Source organism: Orycteropus afer, unplaced genomic scaffold (genome assembly GCF_000298275.1).
Source record: "Orycteropus afer afer isolate SDZICR_OR568_19922 unplaced genomic scaffold, OryAfe1.0 scaffold00044, whole genome shotgun sequence".
Classification (NCBI taxonomy): Eukaryota; Metazoa; Chordata; class Mammalia; order Tubulidentata; family Orycteropodidae; genus Orycteropus; species Orycteropus afer.
In genome coordinates this window covers 9,280,437-9,298,386 of record NW_006921631.1, presented here as the reverse complement: position 1 = coordinate 9,298,386, position 17,950 = coordinate 9,280,437, and the positions used below count along the sequence as shown (strand labels likewise).

Sequence of the window (17,950 nt, the reverse complement as noted above, 5' to 3'; positions counted from 1 at the left end):
GCTGCTTATGCACAGGGAGACAGCTCAGGGGGCAGGAGTTTATGGAGGGATAGACACTTTGAAGAGGTAACTATGGGGAGGAAGTAGGAAGGGAGCTGTTGCATTGTGGTAAACTGTGGTCAATGTCATGAGACAAAAGTGTATATGAATTGCTGTATGGAAAGTGAATTTGCTCTGTAAACCTTCACCCAAATCACAGTAAAATCACATTAAAAATTTTTTCAAAATCATGTTTCTGAAGACTACTGCCCAGTATCTATACACTTACAGGTCTCTAAATTCCTTGTCCTGTAAGTTTTCAACAGACACCTAACCAGATACTTCACTTAGTTCAGAATGTTAAATTGTTTATTAAGTAAATTAATAAAAAAGATAGATTTTTCATCAGCAAAGTTTGTAGCTCAATGTACACTCAATATAGTCGATAGTTTCTCTGACCATTCATGACAAACTACAACATGCTGTTTTATACCTTGACTTAACCTGAAGCAAACAGAAAATGCTGGTGGCTAATACAAATTCCAGTGAGGGAAAAAGATCAATTAGATATCTCTGTAGTCCTCTCCTCCAAAGCTGCTTTGGGTGCCTTTCCCCACATACCTGGTAAAAACACCAGCTGCTAGTCCAAAAGTGGTGTCATTGGCTCTTTCCAGGACCTCAGCTTCAGTGTCAAATGATAAAATGGACATAACGGGCCCAAAGATCTCTTCTTTCACACAGGTCATGTCATCTCTGCAATTAGCTGTAAGCATTATAATAAAACCAAACTTCAGTGGAAGAATGATTATTCCTGGCATTTGAAAATGTGTCTTCTTATTGTTCATAGTCAACAGTGAAATACAGCTTAGAAAAATTCAGTATGACATTGATGCTTTAAGTATGTATTGGAATATCCTTTCTGCATGACAATTTAAAATTATCTGGATTAGTCTCATAAAGCCTTTGATTCTATGATTCTAAATCTTTTATGAATTCATCATAAGGAAATAGCTAATGAGGTGAACAAAGAATTAGATACAAGGATATTCATCACATTACTTATAACAGTGAAAACTAGAAGCAACAAACTATCTAAAATAGAAGACAAATAATGAGGAGGAGGTCACCACAAAATGATCAAGGCAAAGCAAGCCACTGGGAGGAGCACAAGAGTTCAAGTGAACAGAGAGAAATACTATCACATCCACAATCCTGCAGTACTTTTATTGTAAAAGTACTAGCAATAATCTGTGAGTGGATACACAGACACACCCAAGCTAAACAGATATCTGAAGGCAAATGGGTTCACAGAGGTTATGTCTACATATGTATTTACACATGCTACAAATGTATTTGCAGCTCTGGTAGCATAATGGCTAAGGCACTTGACTGCTAACCAGAAGGCTGGCGGTTCAAACCCACCAGCCACTCCTCGGAAGGAAGGAAGACGGGGCAATCTACTTCCGTAGTGATACTGCCTCAGAAACCCACGGAGGGGTCGCTGTGAGTCGGGTCTGAGTCGACAGTACATAACAACAACAACAAATGTATTTGGGAGCTCTGGTGGCATAGTGCCTAAGGCACCTGACTGCTAACCAGAAGGCTAGTGGTTCAAACTCACCAGCCACTCCTCAGAAGGAAGGCTGGGCAATCTACTTCTGTAGTGATACCACCTCGGAAACCCAAGGAGGGGCTGCTATGAGTCGGGTCCGACTTGATGGCACAGAACAAAAACAACAACAACAAATGTATTTATGAAGATAAAAGCAGGCAAAGTTATAAAAACTTCTTAGTTATAACTAAACATCTTGAGGGAGTTAGTCACTGGGCCAGGAAGCTCAGGACCCCAGTCTCGAGGCACATCGAGGATAACTGGCACAAGATAGTCTACAAAGAAAATATTCTACATCCTACTTTGGTGAGCTGGAACTGGGGTCTCAAAAGGTGGTGAGTGGCCATCTAAGGTGCAACTATTGGTCTCTCCCTGTCTGAAGCAAAGAAGAGTGAAGAAAATCAAAGATACATGGAAACAATTAGTCCAAAGGACTAGTGAACCATGTATACCTCAGCCTCCCTGACCCTGAGGCCAGGAGAACTAGATAATGCCCGGCTACCACTACTAAGCATTATGAAAGGGATCACAACAGAAGGTCCTGCATGGAGTGGGAGAAAAATGTGGAACAAAACTCAAAATCATAAAAAAGACCAGGCTTATTAGTTAGTCAGAGACCGGTGGAACTCTCAAGACAAAGGCCCCAAGTCACCTTTCAAGCCTGGAACTGAACTCACCTCCACGGCTCTACTTTCAGCCAAACAACCAACAGGTCTATAAGGTGAACAATAATACCAGGGAAGTATACACTTCTCAGAACAATCAACCATTTGAGATCGAAAGAGCAGCATTTGCCTAAAGACAAAGTTCAGAAGGCAGAGAGAGACAGGAAAAAAAGGATGAATGGAAATGGGAAACACAGGGAGAGAGTGGGATGAGTACTATTACACTGGGGATTATAGTCAACGGCATGAAACAAAATGTGTATGAAGTTCTGAATGGAAAACTGATTTGCTCTATAAACTTTCACCCAAATCACATTAAAAAAATAGTAATAAATAGAGGACAGGATCATATGAACTATACATATCCTAAAGATGAACTTACATGAAGTTGCTAAATACAGTGTTTTATAAGAATATTTAATGAGTAAATGTTCATGATAAAAAGCTCACAAACTATATACATCATCTTAATTTTCTGTTCATACACACACACACACACACACACATATATATAACTATTATATTTTCTTTGTATTTTCTCAGGTATTTTCCAAATTTTCTTAATGACTCTCTGTAAAGTGGTAAGAATTAGAAACAATTTTATTTAAAAAAAAAAAGAGAAAATTCATATAAAAACATAAACTTAGAAATAAATTAGAGGGTGTTCACTTTTTTACAAAAAATGTAACTGAGTTCCTTTAAATGGCTAATTCCTGAAAATGATTCAACTCACATTCAATATTTTTAAATATGTCTATCTAAAGAAGCTCATATATTTAGATGTCCAATCTAAACCCCAGTAATTCTCAAAGGGAGGGATGCATTTATCTGTACTGTACCTGAGTAACATCTTTTTTTTTTATTGGAAAGATTTTATTTTCTTTCTCCAAATAGGAAAGCTACAAAGCTAGAAATACTACAAAAACTTAATAATCCTTTTCTTTAAAAAAAATGGGCACAAGCTTTTCAGCTCTGGCCAGTGTTGCAACTGAGTACATCATTGCCCTAGGACTGGTTCAGTCAATCTGTTCCACTGCGTGGTAATGCACAAGGTCTGTCTTTCAAGAAGCCTTGTATTCAAAGTCCACAGCTCAGAACTTACTACTACAGAGGACAGACAGACCAGGAGAAGATGTCAGGCTACCATCAGTTCACTTATTGCCCTGTGACACACATGGCTCCTGACCCATCCTTTACTACACTGGGACTCCTGATCCATTCAAAGTCAGATTCCTGCTGACAGAAAACCCCAGAGGTCAGATCAAAGGCTGGAAATGTCTGCTCAGAGTTCCTCTGGTGGCCCAGTCTGATCCTCTCCTCTAGCAACCATTCTGTACCCTCTGTCAGCACACATACAGTAGCAAACAGAGATCCTAGGACGGGTCAACATCAAGTGAGGCCTGACTACAAAGAGGTGTAAAAGAAGTGCTGCAGACATGAATGGGGCATCTTATTTCAATGTTGGTAATCACTGCATGTAGAAAGAAATGCTGGTTATGAAAGTATGTTACATTTGTCCAACAATGTGGGGGCAGAAACAGCTTGAGAATCCAGCTATACACACCAGACATTTTAGCCAAAATGTCTAAAAACTAACAACTCACTTATGTAAAAAGATGAGCATTCTAAAATCTCTTAAGAGACAGATTAGAGTTTGTGTACACAAAGTAAGAGCAGCACAATATTCACCTAGTAGTTACAGTGCACTTTGGGAACACCTACACTATCTGCAAGGATAGAGGAAGTATTTAGTTTCCATTTAAGGGTAGTATATTACATTCTAATCCTTTGAACAGCAGAACATATAATTTTTAGGTGAACCATTAACCAGAATATTTAAGTACTCACAACAATTCATTATACAATAGTTCCGGAAACATTTTATTATCTTATATAGGCTGGTAATGCAATATGGCACTGGCTTCAGTGAGTTCAAAAGAGATGAAGGTATAAAGTAGCAGTTGACATATAATATAAAGAAAGGTTCCTGACTAAAACATGACATTCTCTGTACTTTAACGGTTGTGGTAGTTAAGGTTGTGTGTCAACTTGGCTGGGCCTGCTTGTGAGTGGCTAGGCAGTTAGATGTAGTTATTCCCCATGATAAGACTGCTAATCAACTCCATGATGGAATCTACTGGAGCAGCTGAGTAGCTGCCTTAGGGATGCAGTCTGCTTCCAAGAATGTAAGAAGCAGCTTTGAGGAAGGTCTTGAGATTTTTGCCATGCTTGGACCCTGCATGAAGCTGAGTCTTCATTCAGCAGCCTGCAATGTTGTCTAACAATCTTGGAACTATTTAACTAGCAGTCTGCTTGATAATCTTGGGAGTGTGCCATTTTACTTGTAGACCCTAGGTTTGTCACCCTTAGTAGCCAGCAGCTGCCTGAGTAAAGAGAAGCCTCCAGCTTCAGTGGGTGAGGAGCAAGAGGCAGAGCTGCAGCCCAAAGTCAAGGGGCCTTCACTCAGCCCCTACAGCTGGCACTTTGACTCAGCCTTCTAGCCTCCTAAACTGTAAGAGAATAAATCCCTGTTTGTAAAAGCCATACGTTTGTGGTACGTCTGTTGTAGCAGCCCTAGAGAACCAAAATAGTGCCCTAATCTTAAGTAAACAACTTAAGTAGACTCTGGAGTCATTACCAAATTCTAATGTACATAAAGGACCTCTGGTAGCACAGTGCCTAAGGCACTTGACTGCTAACCAGAAGGCTGGCAGTTCAAACCCACCAGCCACTCCTCAGAAGATAGGGCACTCTACTTCTGTAGTGATGCTGCCTCGACAACCCAAAGGGGTAGCTATGAGTCGGGTCTGACTCCATGGCACATAACAACAACAATGTACATAAAAATGAACTGGGGGCTTATTACTATGCAAATCTCTAGACCCCACCCCTGAGGGTTACATTCAGGGGTCTAGAGCAGAAATCATGACTCTGCCTTTTTTTAAACTAGTTTTCTAAGTGATTTTGAGGCAATGCCCACAAAGCAGGCTTTGAGAATCACTAAAATTAGGGTAGTTGGCTGACATTTGCCTAGGTTCACACCTTTTTAGAAAGTAACATTTTATTTTCTAATTGTAAAATGCACATTCTCTGTGGAAATATGTAATATTCAGGAATGCACAAAGAATAATAAAAAAAACTCCTTTAATCCCAGCACTCAGAGTAAACCACTATCAATATTATAATGTATATTCTATTCCTTCTTTTTGCTATGCATATATTTGGTTTTTAATAGATGGTAGATAAAAATATACACAATATTCTGTATCCTACATATTTCAGTTAACAATAATTACAAGCTTCTCCTATGCTTTAAATATTCACTGAATAACTGCAAACTAATCATGGTATGGATATTAGGTTTAGAGATTTTAAAGACGAATAGATCTTTTTTAGCAAGGGTTAAGGATGAAACTGGATGAAATATCAAGTATTGAAAACTGGTATCACTATCATAACCTCAGAGGCAAAAACCAGCTTATTTGTCTTCAGGATAAGGTATAAGGAATTATACAGCATGATTCAATCTATATATAAGTTTCTGAAACCTGAAAAACTATTTGTATAAGGATTACTAACATATTCTGTAAGATGACTGCGAAAAGCATGAAAATGATTAAAAACATTTGAATAGTGGTTACTTTGGAGGTAAGTAGGAAATGGTTGCATTTGAATAGAGTAGGATGACTGTGTACTTGATTGTTCAAAGCAGATTTTTTTTTAAATGCATTTTATTGAAATATAATTTATGTACAGTGAAATACACAAAACTAAAGTGACATGGGTCAATGCATTTTATTTTTCTTTTTTTGCAGTGTTCCCTCCCCTCCCCTCCCACCTCTAGCAACCATCAAAATTTCCCTCCATATATAAACCTTCCTTTGACCCTCCACAACAACAAACTAATACTGTATTTATCCTTCTGTGATTGACTTATGTCACTCAGCATAATGTCCTCCAAGTTCATCCATATTATGCGGTGTTTTGCAGGCTCTAAATTATTCTTTAGTGCTACATAGCATTCCAGTATCTGTATGTACCACAGTTTAGTCATCCATTCTTCCACTATAAATCTTAGAGATAAGTCCCTTGCCAGATATGTAATGATCGGCAAAAATGAATTTGTTGCTGTCATTTTTATTATGTGCATTTTTGTGGTGTCAATTTCTTTGTTCCATATGTTCTATGCTGAGCTCATTTTGTTTATGAATTGCATTATCACTTCCTTCATTGCTATTGTTTTAGTGTTTGCTGAATATTTATGCTGGTCCTTTTTTTTGATGTGAAGGTTTATCATTTTCCTTTGAGGTTACCCTGTGATTTATAGTTTTCTTCCCAAATTTAGAATAGTCTGTTCTATCTTTCAGTTCTATCTTGACTTCCCTACCATCTAGAAGTTCTGTAACAACACAATTTTTTCCCTCTTTTTGGTTTGTAATTGTCCTAATTTGGCAATTGATGTCTCTGGTTCCCTGTTTACAATCTTGTAGAGGCTTATTTACTTTGGATACTTCCATAGCTGGGTTGGTTTCTGGGTTATATCATCATGTGTATTAGTGGGTCAGTTGTTGTTGGCTGTTGCTTCTCTGTCCAAACAGCTCCCTTTAGCATCTCTTGTAAGGTTGGTCTGGTTTTAACAAATTCCCTTAATTTCTGCTTATCTGGAAATGTCCTAATTTCACCATCATATTTGAGGGACAACTGTGCTGGGTACATAATTCTTGGTTGGAAATTTTTCTCTTTCAGTGTTTTATATATACCATCCCATTGTCTTCTTGCCTGCATGGTTTCTCTCTAGAAATTCGAGCTTAGTCTTATTGGCTGCCCCTTGTAGGTAACTTCGCTTTTCCCATGCTGCTCTCATGATTCTTTCTTTGTCTTTTGTTTTGGTGAGTTTGATGATGATATGTTTTGGTGTTTTTCTTTTGGGGTCTATCCTATTTGTGGTTCATTGGACTTCCTGAATGGATATACTCTCATCTTTCATCATACCAGGAAAATTCTCCTCCAACAAATATTTGACAATTTTCTCTGTGGTTTTATTTGTCTCTTCCTATTCTGGAATTCCAATTACACGTAGGTTATTCCTTTTGATGGTATCCCACATGAACCTTATAAGGCTTTCTTTATTTTGTTTTGATCTTTCTTCTGATTGATCCCTTTCCAAAGAAGTATTCATTTGCCTTCAATCTCACTAATTCTGTCTTCCATCTATTTTAATTATGCCTCTTTACCCATTTAATGTCTTATCTATTTCTGAAAATTTGGTATTAATCTTTTAGATTTTTGTGGGTAGACTTTGTATCATTTCTAATTTTTCATTTATTTTGTCATTTTGTTCTTGTATTATCTTTTGAAATTGTTCTAGGTTTTTCTCTGTGCTTTCCTTAATCTCTCAGTCTGTTGAAGATACCTAAATATAATTCCTTTGAATTCCTTATCAGGGAGTTCCAATGCTGTGTCTTCCTCAGGGTTGTGTTTTGGGTCTATATCCTGGTCCCTTGTTTCTCCTGTTTTATCTTGCTTCTTTGTGTAGACTGTGATACTCTGTTATCTCCAAGGCAATGTGATGTTTTTGTGTTTATATTTAATTGGTGATTGTATGTTGGAGTGACTTGCCCACAATTTTTGTTTTCTTTGTATGTTATCTATGTAAGCAGGGTACTGTGCTCCTCTACTTGCAGTTGACAGCACTTACACACTCACCACGTTTCCTTTCCTGTAGTCAGCCTCTTGTATGGCCCTGCTGACCTTGGCAAACAGAGCCTATTCTTAGGTCCCTGGAATCCGAATGAGAATGCTATCACTTTAAAATCCAAAATGAATGCCACTTGTAAAGATTCAAAATGGCTGCACCCTTGGTCACTTTAAATATCCAAAATGGCCACCGCTTGTGAACATTCAAAATGGCTGTGCCCTCGGTCACTTTAAATATCAAAAATGTCTGCCGTTTATAAACATTCAAAGTGGCTGCACCCTCGGTCACTTTAAATATCCAAAATGGCTGCCACGTGTAAATGATCAAAATGGCTGTGCCCTCCGGGCAGCGGAAAATCAACAGCTCATGTTGTCTCCCTCCTTGCTATTTCCCTTCCTAGTCACAGGCCACCAGCACTGTTGTCCCTACAGCCCTTGGTGACCACGGCTGATCCCTAGGTCAATTCTCAGGTCCCAACACCACTTGGAAATATTCAGGCTGTTGGTCCCGTCAGAGTAGCTGACAGTCCGCAGCTCTGACCTTCTCTGTACTCACTGTTTTCGTTCAGGTTTTTCCACTAGGTGGTGCCTAATCCACTTCTGTATAGTTCCTTTCAAAGCTCAGGGCTCCAAGATTATCTTCTGTATTTCTGTCAATTGGTTTTTCTTTTCTTTGTTGAAGAGGTCTGTGTTGCTTGTCTGCCTATTCCTCCATCTTCCAAAGCAGGAGATTTTTAAGATTGAAAGGAAGGAATAAAAATTATGAAGTTTTAGAATTTTTTAAAATATTAATATACTTCTTGGAAAATTCATTTCATTTTATTTATGGACCTGTAATTCAAATGAAATATACATTCTTCATCAACTTTCTTAAGAAATAAAATTTATCACTCTTTTATAAAAATGCACTTTGAATTTTTGAGTTCCTAGCTTCCGAAGCAATGATGAGCTCAAGTATAGCAGGGATTGTGGGGCTGGCGCGGGATAGGGCAGTGTTTCGTTCTGCTGTGCATGGGGTCGCTATGAGTCGAAAACGACTCGACGGCACTTAACAACAACAACAACAGCTTCCGAAGCAATTATGAATACCCAAAAAGCCCCAGGCAAACTAACAGAGACGGCCATCCTAGAAGAGGGATACAGAGCTGTCTTCAAAGGTAAAGATGTATGTCTACTTTTAAATCTGGGTGGTAAGGGCACAGTGTGGGAAATCCCGCATATATTTTATAAACATTCTTCTGTATCCATTCAACATTTAATTCAAACTATTTGAAAGCAAACAAGAAGAGGACATACTTAGCACACAAGGTCTCATGTAATATCCATCCTTTAATTTGGGATCTTCAGGTACATATAGGTCTCCCCCACATAACACTTTTGCACCCTATCAGAAAAGACAAAATAATGTACATTTTATATTAAACATACAAGCCCAATATGCATTCCTGAAATGTTAAGTGTTATCTTGAACAACCGCATACTTAGTCACCTCTCTGCAAGTACAAAGGAGAAAATCACTCTGGATACTAATACCCAAATGGATATTAACAAAGGAAAAGGGAAAACAGCCAGTACCTGAGGAGTAATATAAACCTCTTCTTCTGAGGGAGTAATATAAACCTCCTCCCATGCCCCCACCCATACCTGTTTCTCACCTGCTCCTTTGCCAGTTTAACAAACCCAAGGACTCGCTCCAGGTGTGATCGGTTGATGAGGGGACCCATCCTTGTATCTTCCAGAAGGGGATCTCCAATTTTTATCTTTTGAGTCTGTTTCACCACTTCCTCTGTAAAGTTATCAAGAATTTCCTTTTGCACAAACACCCTCGTACCATTACAGCAAACCTAAAGGACAGACAGACACATGCCTAAATTTTTATAGGCTCACACAAGTACCTGGGGAACATACCACCCCACAGCCCAAACTGTCTGTCTTTTCAGATAAAGTTCTTTTTTGTTTGCTTAGATTTTCTTAAGACCATTAATACAGCCATATGACCCACAGGACCTCTCCTATTTCCTCATGTCAGCTGCTCAATCTGCCTGTTTATTTTAAGAGTGAAACTGAGAGTAGGAGGGGACTGAAAAATAAAAATAGATTAAGTACGGAAGACTTGAACCTAATAAAAAACTGAGCTTTTCACTCAATGTTTATCTCTAAACTCACATAAAGTGGCTATTTAGATTAACACAAGTACTGTTCAAATGGTATCAGAGCAGCAGAATAGAAAAGACAGTCCAAAAATAAACCAAGTACTTATGCAGCATTATGGGATGATAAGGTGGAATTGCAAGCCACTGGGGCAAAGATGGCCTAAATAGTCCTTTGGAAAAGACAAAATAAGATACATATCTCATACCATCTATAAGAATAAATTCTAGGAATCTAAATATAAAATCATGTAGATGAATTTCTCTAGGTGTAAGAAAGGTTTTCTAACTATTATGCCAAGTCTAGATGTCATGAAAAAAGAAAGATACATTTGACAACATAAAATTAAAATTTTTTTGCACAGCAAAAAAGACCCTAAACAAACTCAAGGCAATTGACAAACTAGAAAAACAAAATTTGCAAGATACATCATAGGTAAAGGGTTAATATCATTAATATTTAAATAACTCTAAAATTGAGGGAAAATCAAAATTCATACTACAAAACACAAAAAAGAGTGAACTTTCCTACAAAATACCAGAAAGAATGAACTTTACTATATGTGAGTAAAGAAAAAATAATCCTATAAAAATTGGAGGAAAAAAGACCTACAGTCCAAAAGAAAAATGTACAAAAGTTATGAATAGACAATTCAGATACATATACATACATACACACATACACACCCATTCCTTAAACCCCAAATGATACTCAATCCCACTTATAACTGAAGAATTTAATTTAAAACTATACTGAAATACTATTTCTAACTCATATGGTAAAAATTAAAAATTGTGACAACACTTTCTATTGGACAGGCTATATGGAAATAGGCACTTATAAATGTGTTGGTAGGAACACAAATTGGTCTAACCCTTTTGGAGGGGAATTTGGCAATATCAGAATTTGGCAATATCTTATAAAACTGCACATGTTGACCACTTCTGGGAATTTACCCTGAAAACATATCTCTAGCAATAAGAAAATACTGTAGCATAGTGGCTAAGACACTTGCCTGCTAACCAGAGGGCTGGCGGTTCAAACCCACCAACCACTCCTCGGAAGGAAGGTTGGGCAATCCTACTTCCGTAGTGATACTGCCTCGGAAACCCAAGGAGGGGTCGCTAGGAGTCAGGACCGACTCAATGGCAAATAACACAACAACAACCTACAGAGAGTGGGCAGCAACAGAATGGGAAGAAAGGGGAAGATGAAAATGAGGTAGGAAAACCAGGAGCAACGTCACTTCTATGAGTGGACCACTTTTGTAAAATTCTGACATTGAGAACCATGTTAGCATTTCACTTAATTAAAACAAATTTTTTAAATCAGCAAGGATGGGTGGAAATAAGCCTGCATTGTTCGTACAGAAATAAATGAACCTATTATCTAAACCAAACATATGCAACTTGAAGAGGGAAGGAGGACTGATTCAAGCAACTTTTGAACATAGTATTTTGATAATCCCTCAGGCTAAAGACAGGAAAAAAGAAAAAAAAACATGAAAATATGTTGAACTCTAGTTAGAAGGTTTATTTTTCACAATAGTATGGATTCACAAATCTGAAACTACTGTAACTAGATTCTAGAACTAAGCAATTAAATACATACATTGTACATGATGAAAGCCCAATTTCTCACAAATAGAGGTAGGGCTAAGTTAAAATGAACCCTATGGTATTGGACAATAAATGGAAATATCAGTATGAATTGTGGTTATTAACACAGAGGGAGATCTAGAAATAGATATGCACATGAGTAAATGCATCCATACATAAAGAGACATAATTCTTAGCTCTGGCTTCTGAGAGTGCCTAGAAGCAATGATACTCCAGTGGCAATGAGTATACTTGGCACCCAGATCTTGGTTTCTAAATACCATTTGCCACTAAATGAAACAAAGACTCCTTGGATAAATGACTGATTCCAGAGTTTGACCAGGGAAAGTACAAGATGTACTTGCAACACCTTGCTGTGCCAGAAGGTAAATAAGTGATCAAAGAATAATAAACCCAAAAAACCAAACTCACTGAGGTAGAGTCAGATCTAACTCATAGCAACCCATTCTTGGGTTTCCAAGGCAGTATCACTACGGAAGTAGCTTGCCCAGTCTTCCTTCTGAGGAGTGGCTGGTGGGTTTGAATCACCAGCCTTCTGGTTATTAGTCAAATGCCTTAGGCACAACGCCACCAGAGCTCCCAAAGAATAATGAGGACATATCGAAAGGTCATTGGAAGGGGTTCCCACTGGACAAATCTAGAATTATTTGAGCATCAGAATAAATAATAATGATAATGGATTATAACCCACAGAATAAACTAAGAATCCAGGGCTCCATATGGATATAAATAATTTTTTTAAAAAATAAATAGGGGATATGGCCCTGTGGTGTAGTAAATTACCTGGTATGGCTTTTCTAGGCATAAGTCTTTGTAAACTCCATGGTGGAATCTGCTATGAGCAGCTGAGGAGCTCCTGATTGTAAACGTTATCCACCTGGGATATTTCTGTTGGGAGTGGCACAAAGCAATGTTCTGGGAAATTCACTCTCTCGCTCAGGTGCTTAGAATTCTGATGTTATGATTGGCTAGGTTGGGCACTCTGCCAGGCTCAAAAGGAAGCCTCCTAGAGGCAGAAGTCTATCTGTCTACTGGGTGAGAAGGATGTACTACTGAGAAGGAACATGCTCCTGAGAGACATGCATTGCTGGGAAAGAGACATCAGAGACACACATTGCTGAGAGAGACACCGAGGGACACGCACTACTGTCTGTGTGGCCACTGCAGTGAATTATCGAACCCTGGAGAGAGGTGGTAGGTGCTTTGGGAGGAAGAGTTGATGAAAGGGCTGGAGGGAGGCAACATGTCTGACCTTGCATGAATAGGCCTTGGGCTACTGATAGTGATTCTGTCTTCCTCTTGTCGGGTTAGAAGAGGTTGGGAGATATGGCTTCCTTGCCTTTTTAGCAGTTGGTGTCAGAAGTGGTGGGATTCCTTGCAAGTGGCTCCAGACTCATAGAAGTATGAGACTTTGTAAAAGAAAGAAGGAACGGGCCTGGGAAGTGAGACTTTGGATTCTTAGATGGTTACTTTGTTTGGTGTTACCTCTTAAAGGAGGTAATTGATCCAGAGGCTAAGGCTTTTAGTTATACCCAGCGAAAGGCCCAAGGCCATATGCATAGAATGGGATGGTAATCAAGGTGAAAAGATGAACCTGGAATGTCTTTAAAAGGATTATGTGTTTTGGATTATGTGTTTATCTGAATGTACTATGGCTATCGAATGTTTTCTTACCTGCTTGTACATTAGAAACGATTATGGGGTATGTGGATAACAGAGTGTGTAAGTCCGCTTTCAGCCAGTACTTGATTGGATATGTTAAAAAGGGAAATAGAATTTGCCCAGAAGAAACACAGGCTTTTGTTTTAAACCCTGTGTGTAGAGTATAGGGGCTTAGGAATAAAACCTGAGCGAGCCCACCCAGTATTACTGAGGGAACAGAAGATTTGCATTTGAATAAAGACCTGAAGAGGAAAAAATACTGACTGTTTGGCTCTTTGAATTTCAAGCAAGCAGACTGGTTTTGGGTGCATCAAGACAGACAAGTCATGGTCCATGAGAGAAACCCCTTCCAGGACTGAAAGTTAAAGGAAGCCAGTGAGTAGTAAACTTGTATGTTACTTGCTTGTGACCACCTGGGACCACCTGAGTGGAAATGGGGGAAGTGCAGCAAAGAAGAAACGGGCTGAGTGTGGTACTCTTTAACCTAGGCCACGGAGACTGGGGATGAGAGAAAGGGCTGGTTGGTCTGAAGTGCAATAAGATGTGAGCCTACAGGCATTGAAATAGTCCCTGAGGACTGAAGATGTGAGAGAAGGTGCTGGCTGGTCTGAAGTGAAGGGAAGAGTGTCACTCCCAAACTTGGCAGCTGGTACCCATGACCTAGGTGGGATGGCTAGGGCTGAGCTGACCAGAACCCAACCAAACAAAGAAGAAGATGTTTGACACTGAGCTGGTGTTAAGTTGCTGCAATTTGATGGCTTGCACTGGGCTGGACTTTGCTTGTTTATGGATCCAGATGCCTGAAGTTTCCAAGCAGAACGGAAGATACTCCAGAGAGAAAGGACCACGCTTGTCTCCTCAGAGAACTGGTTTGATAGGGATGGGCAAATTAAAAATTAGCTATTTAAAATGGGGGAGATAAAGGCATGAAGTGGCTGGCTCACATGCTTTCATGGGTATGGTTATTCTTAAACTGATGGTGAAGGGGATGTGAATTTTTGAAGTATAAAAGGGATGGGATAATGGCTAGAAAAGCCAGGGGGTGGCCTGCGGTGTCGTAAATTACCTGGTATGGCTTTTCTAGCCGTTAAGTCTTTGTAAACTCCACAGTGGAATTTGCTGTAAGCAACTGAGGAGCTCCTGATTGTAAACATTATCCACCTGGGGTATTTCTGTTGGGTGTGGCACAAAGCAATGTTCTGGGAAGTTCACTCTCTCTCAGGTGCTTAGAATTCTGATGTTATGATTGGCTAGGTTGGGCACTCTGCCAGGCTCAAAAGGCGGCCTCCTAGAGGCAGAAGTCTCTCTGTCTACTGAGTGAGAAGGATGTCCTGCTGAGAAGGAACATGATCCTGAGAGACATGTGCTGCTGGAAAGAGATGTAAGAGACACACATTGCTGAAAGAGACACCGAGGGACACACTGCTGGGAGAGAGACTCCGAGAGATTGATGGGTGAGAGACGGCGGGCTGAGAGAGACTGAGTGTTTTTCCCGAATTTGAATTGTAATCTGGTGCTTCTCTAATAAACCGCATAATCTGTGAGTTCTGTGTGACCAATGAAGTGAATTACTGAACCCAGGAGAGAGGTGGTGGGTGCTTTGGGAGGAACAGTTGGTGAAAGGCCTGGAGGGAGGCAACATGTCTGGCCTTGCACGAACAGGCCTTGGGCTACTGATAGTGATTCCGTTTTCATCTTGTGGGGTTAGAGGAGGTCAGGAGATGTGGCCCGCTTGCCTTTTTAGCAGGCCCCGAGTCACCTTTCAGGCGTGGAATTGAACTCACTCCCGTGGTTTCCAGCCAAACAATAAACAGGCATATAAGGTGAACATTTACACCAAGTAGGTACACTCCTTAGAGCAATGAAACATGGAAGATCAGAAGGGCAGTATTTGCACAGAGAGAAAGCTCAGATGACAAGGATGCATAGGAAAGAAGGAAAAGATAATCACAGGGAGAAGTGAGAAGAGAGCTGTTACATTATGGGGATTGCAATCAATGCTATGAAACAAAATGTTGTATGGAAAATGAATTTGCTCTGTAAACTCTCACCCAAATCACAAAATAAAATTTAAATAAATAGGGGAGAAAAAAAATTATTTATTATAGTAAAAGGAGAACTAAAAAAATGTGTAAGCAATGATGGAATAGGAAAATGGCTATTTGGTGACCACCCTAATAAAAACTGTTCCCACCAAGACTCATCGATGCATGCTAAAATTAGGGGCTGAAAGTCTAATGAAGAATAGGATAGTTTCAAAAGCAGTAACTTTTCAGTGAAGACCCATCTTTGCAGTGAAGTGATCAAAGTTATCACCACAAGAAACTTGAAAGACATTATGTGCCACTGAGAAGGACAGAACATGACTTTTGCAGTATTTTTTTTTTTGCCAAAAATGTATAACCTAAATCTAATTAAAATGAAAACTCAGAAAGATTCAAAAGGAGGGACATTCTACAAAATAAATGGCTTGTACTCTTCAACAACATCAATCCTGAACGGTAAGAATGACTGGGGAACTGCTCCATAATAAAACAGCCTAAGGAGACAAGACACCTAAATGCAATGAAGCATCCTGGATTGGATCCTCAATGGGAGGAAGGAGGTGTAATTGTTTCCTTCTGCTGAAAGGACATTTGAATGAGGGCTGCAGATTGAGTAATAGCACTATGTCAGTGTTAAATTAATTGATTTTACTAAGTGTACTGTGCTTATGTAAGAGAATAGACTTCTTTTTAGGAAATACATACTCAAGTATTTAGTGATCAGGGGCCTATGTCTGCAACTTACTTTCAAATAGTTCAGAAAAAAAATTAATAATACACATATGCATGTATAGCTACACAGATAAAGAGAATGGTAAAGTGTGGTAAAATGTTAACATCTGGGGAATCTCGGTCAAAGGTACACAAGAATTACATGTACAACTTTTAAGTTAGAAATTATCAAAAAAACAAAACACTAAAACATGCTGTTAGATTGGAAGGGATGGAGATTCCTTTTAAACGTTTCCCAGAGACAGATACATACCTCACCCTGTGTAAGGAAGTTGGCCATCAGTGCACCCTTGACAGCATTCTCCATAACACAATCTGAGAAGATGATGAGCGGAGATTTGCCTCCAAGTTCCAAGGTAACAGGTTTGATTCCTTTAGCGGACATCTCCATGATCTTACAGAATGAGAACAAAAGAATTTAGAAGTTTAACACAAATTAGATTACCTGATAGGTTAACTAGACTTGAAACCTACAAATTCATCTTGAACTGTAGAGCTTACAGCCTTATTCTTATTGATATGCTTTAACCTTCATCCATATAAAACACCCTTTTCCAGAAAGCTGAAAACCCACAGAACTGCATTCAACATCCTGAAAAGGGTGTTCTTTAAAAATACTGTCAATTCACATGACTATCACAGGCAGGAACTCTTTTATATTACTGTTACTGTATTGAAGACTGACAGAGCTCAGAGCACAAATTAAGGTCAAAATAATCAATCTTAAATAAACTGAAAAAATACCCTTCCTTCTGAGGAGACTGCTGTATATGAATTAAGTCACCAAACAATCCAGACCCTTGCCCTCTCAAATATACAGGCAGGAAATGATGATCTGCATCCCTACTTGGTCTAACACAAATCTACTAAACATTCCAAATGTACTCCCGTCACTCCCCTTGAAGTAAACTTCAGACCTTTGCTCAGTAATACCTACTGCCTCATTCTCAATGCAAGCTAGCTCAAATCAGAAGATACATCTCCAAAATATACTCCAGGTAGGACTGACTTTGCCCCACCTAGATTGCCATTTATGTTAATCCTGGTTTTATCTTCACCTTTGTGCCAGTGGGCACGCTTCCAGTGAAGGAAACTTTGGCCACATCACGATGCTGACACAGAAACTGGCCTGTCGCAGCCCCTCCTTGTACCACATTGAAGAGCCCAGGAGGCACACCAGCCTCAGTATAGATTTCAGCCAGCAGCAATGCAGAAACAGGCGTGAAGGGAGATGGTTTAAAGATCATGGCGTTACCTGCATAAATCCAAGACACAAATATTGAAAGACTTTTTAAGACTGTGATCATTTGAGGACAAGACTAGAGGATAATTCAAGAAGGATTCCATTTGTTTCTGGCTTCCTCATCAAATCCTCAACTAAAAATGTTATCAATAAGTACGGACCTGTGGGCTCAGGACCATAGTCACAGAGGAAATCAAGCTCAACTGACATAAATACTACACAAAACACTGTTCCATATCCTACTTTGGAGAGTAGCAACTGGAATCCTAAATAGCTTTAGATGGCTTTCAAGCAGCCATCTAGATGCAACAATGGGTCTCTCCTCATCCAGAACAAAGAAGAATGAAGATAACCAAAGATTCATGGAAACAATTACTCCAAGCAACCGGTACACCATGCAATCCTCAGCCTATATGACTATGAGACCAGATGAACTAGATGGTGCCTGGCTACCACTGTCAACCACTTGGAGGGGGATCTATGCAGGAAATCCTAGAAAGAGTGGGAGAACAGTGTTGTGATAGTTGAAGATGTGTCAACTTGGC

General features: G+C 39.3%; 1 protein-coding gene across 1 annotated transcript in view; it reads right to left on the bottom strand.

Annotated features, from left to right (window-relative positions):
• ALDH9A1 (aldehyde dehydrogenase 9 family member A1) overlaps window positions 1–17,950 on the bottom strand; it is a 91,460-nt gene that overhangs the window by 16,166 nt on the left and 57,344 nt on the right. Inside the window, exons 6-10 of the mRNA XM_007937794.2 lie at window positions 17,221–17,417; window positions 16,416–16,556; window positions 9,609–9,797; window positions 9,250–9,337; window positions 601–742 (exon numbers count right to left, since the gene is read on the bottom strand). Coding sequence (XP_007935985.1) covers window positions 601–742; window positions 9,250–9,337; window positions 9,609–9,797; window positions 16,416–16,556; window positions 17,221–17,417 — 757 coding nt within the window. The remainder of the gene's footprint in view (window positions 1–600; window positions 743–9,249; window positions 9,338–9,608; window positions 9,798–16,415; window positions 16,557–17,220; window positions 17,418–17,950) is intronic.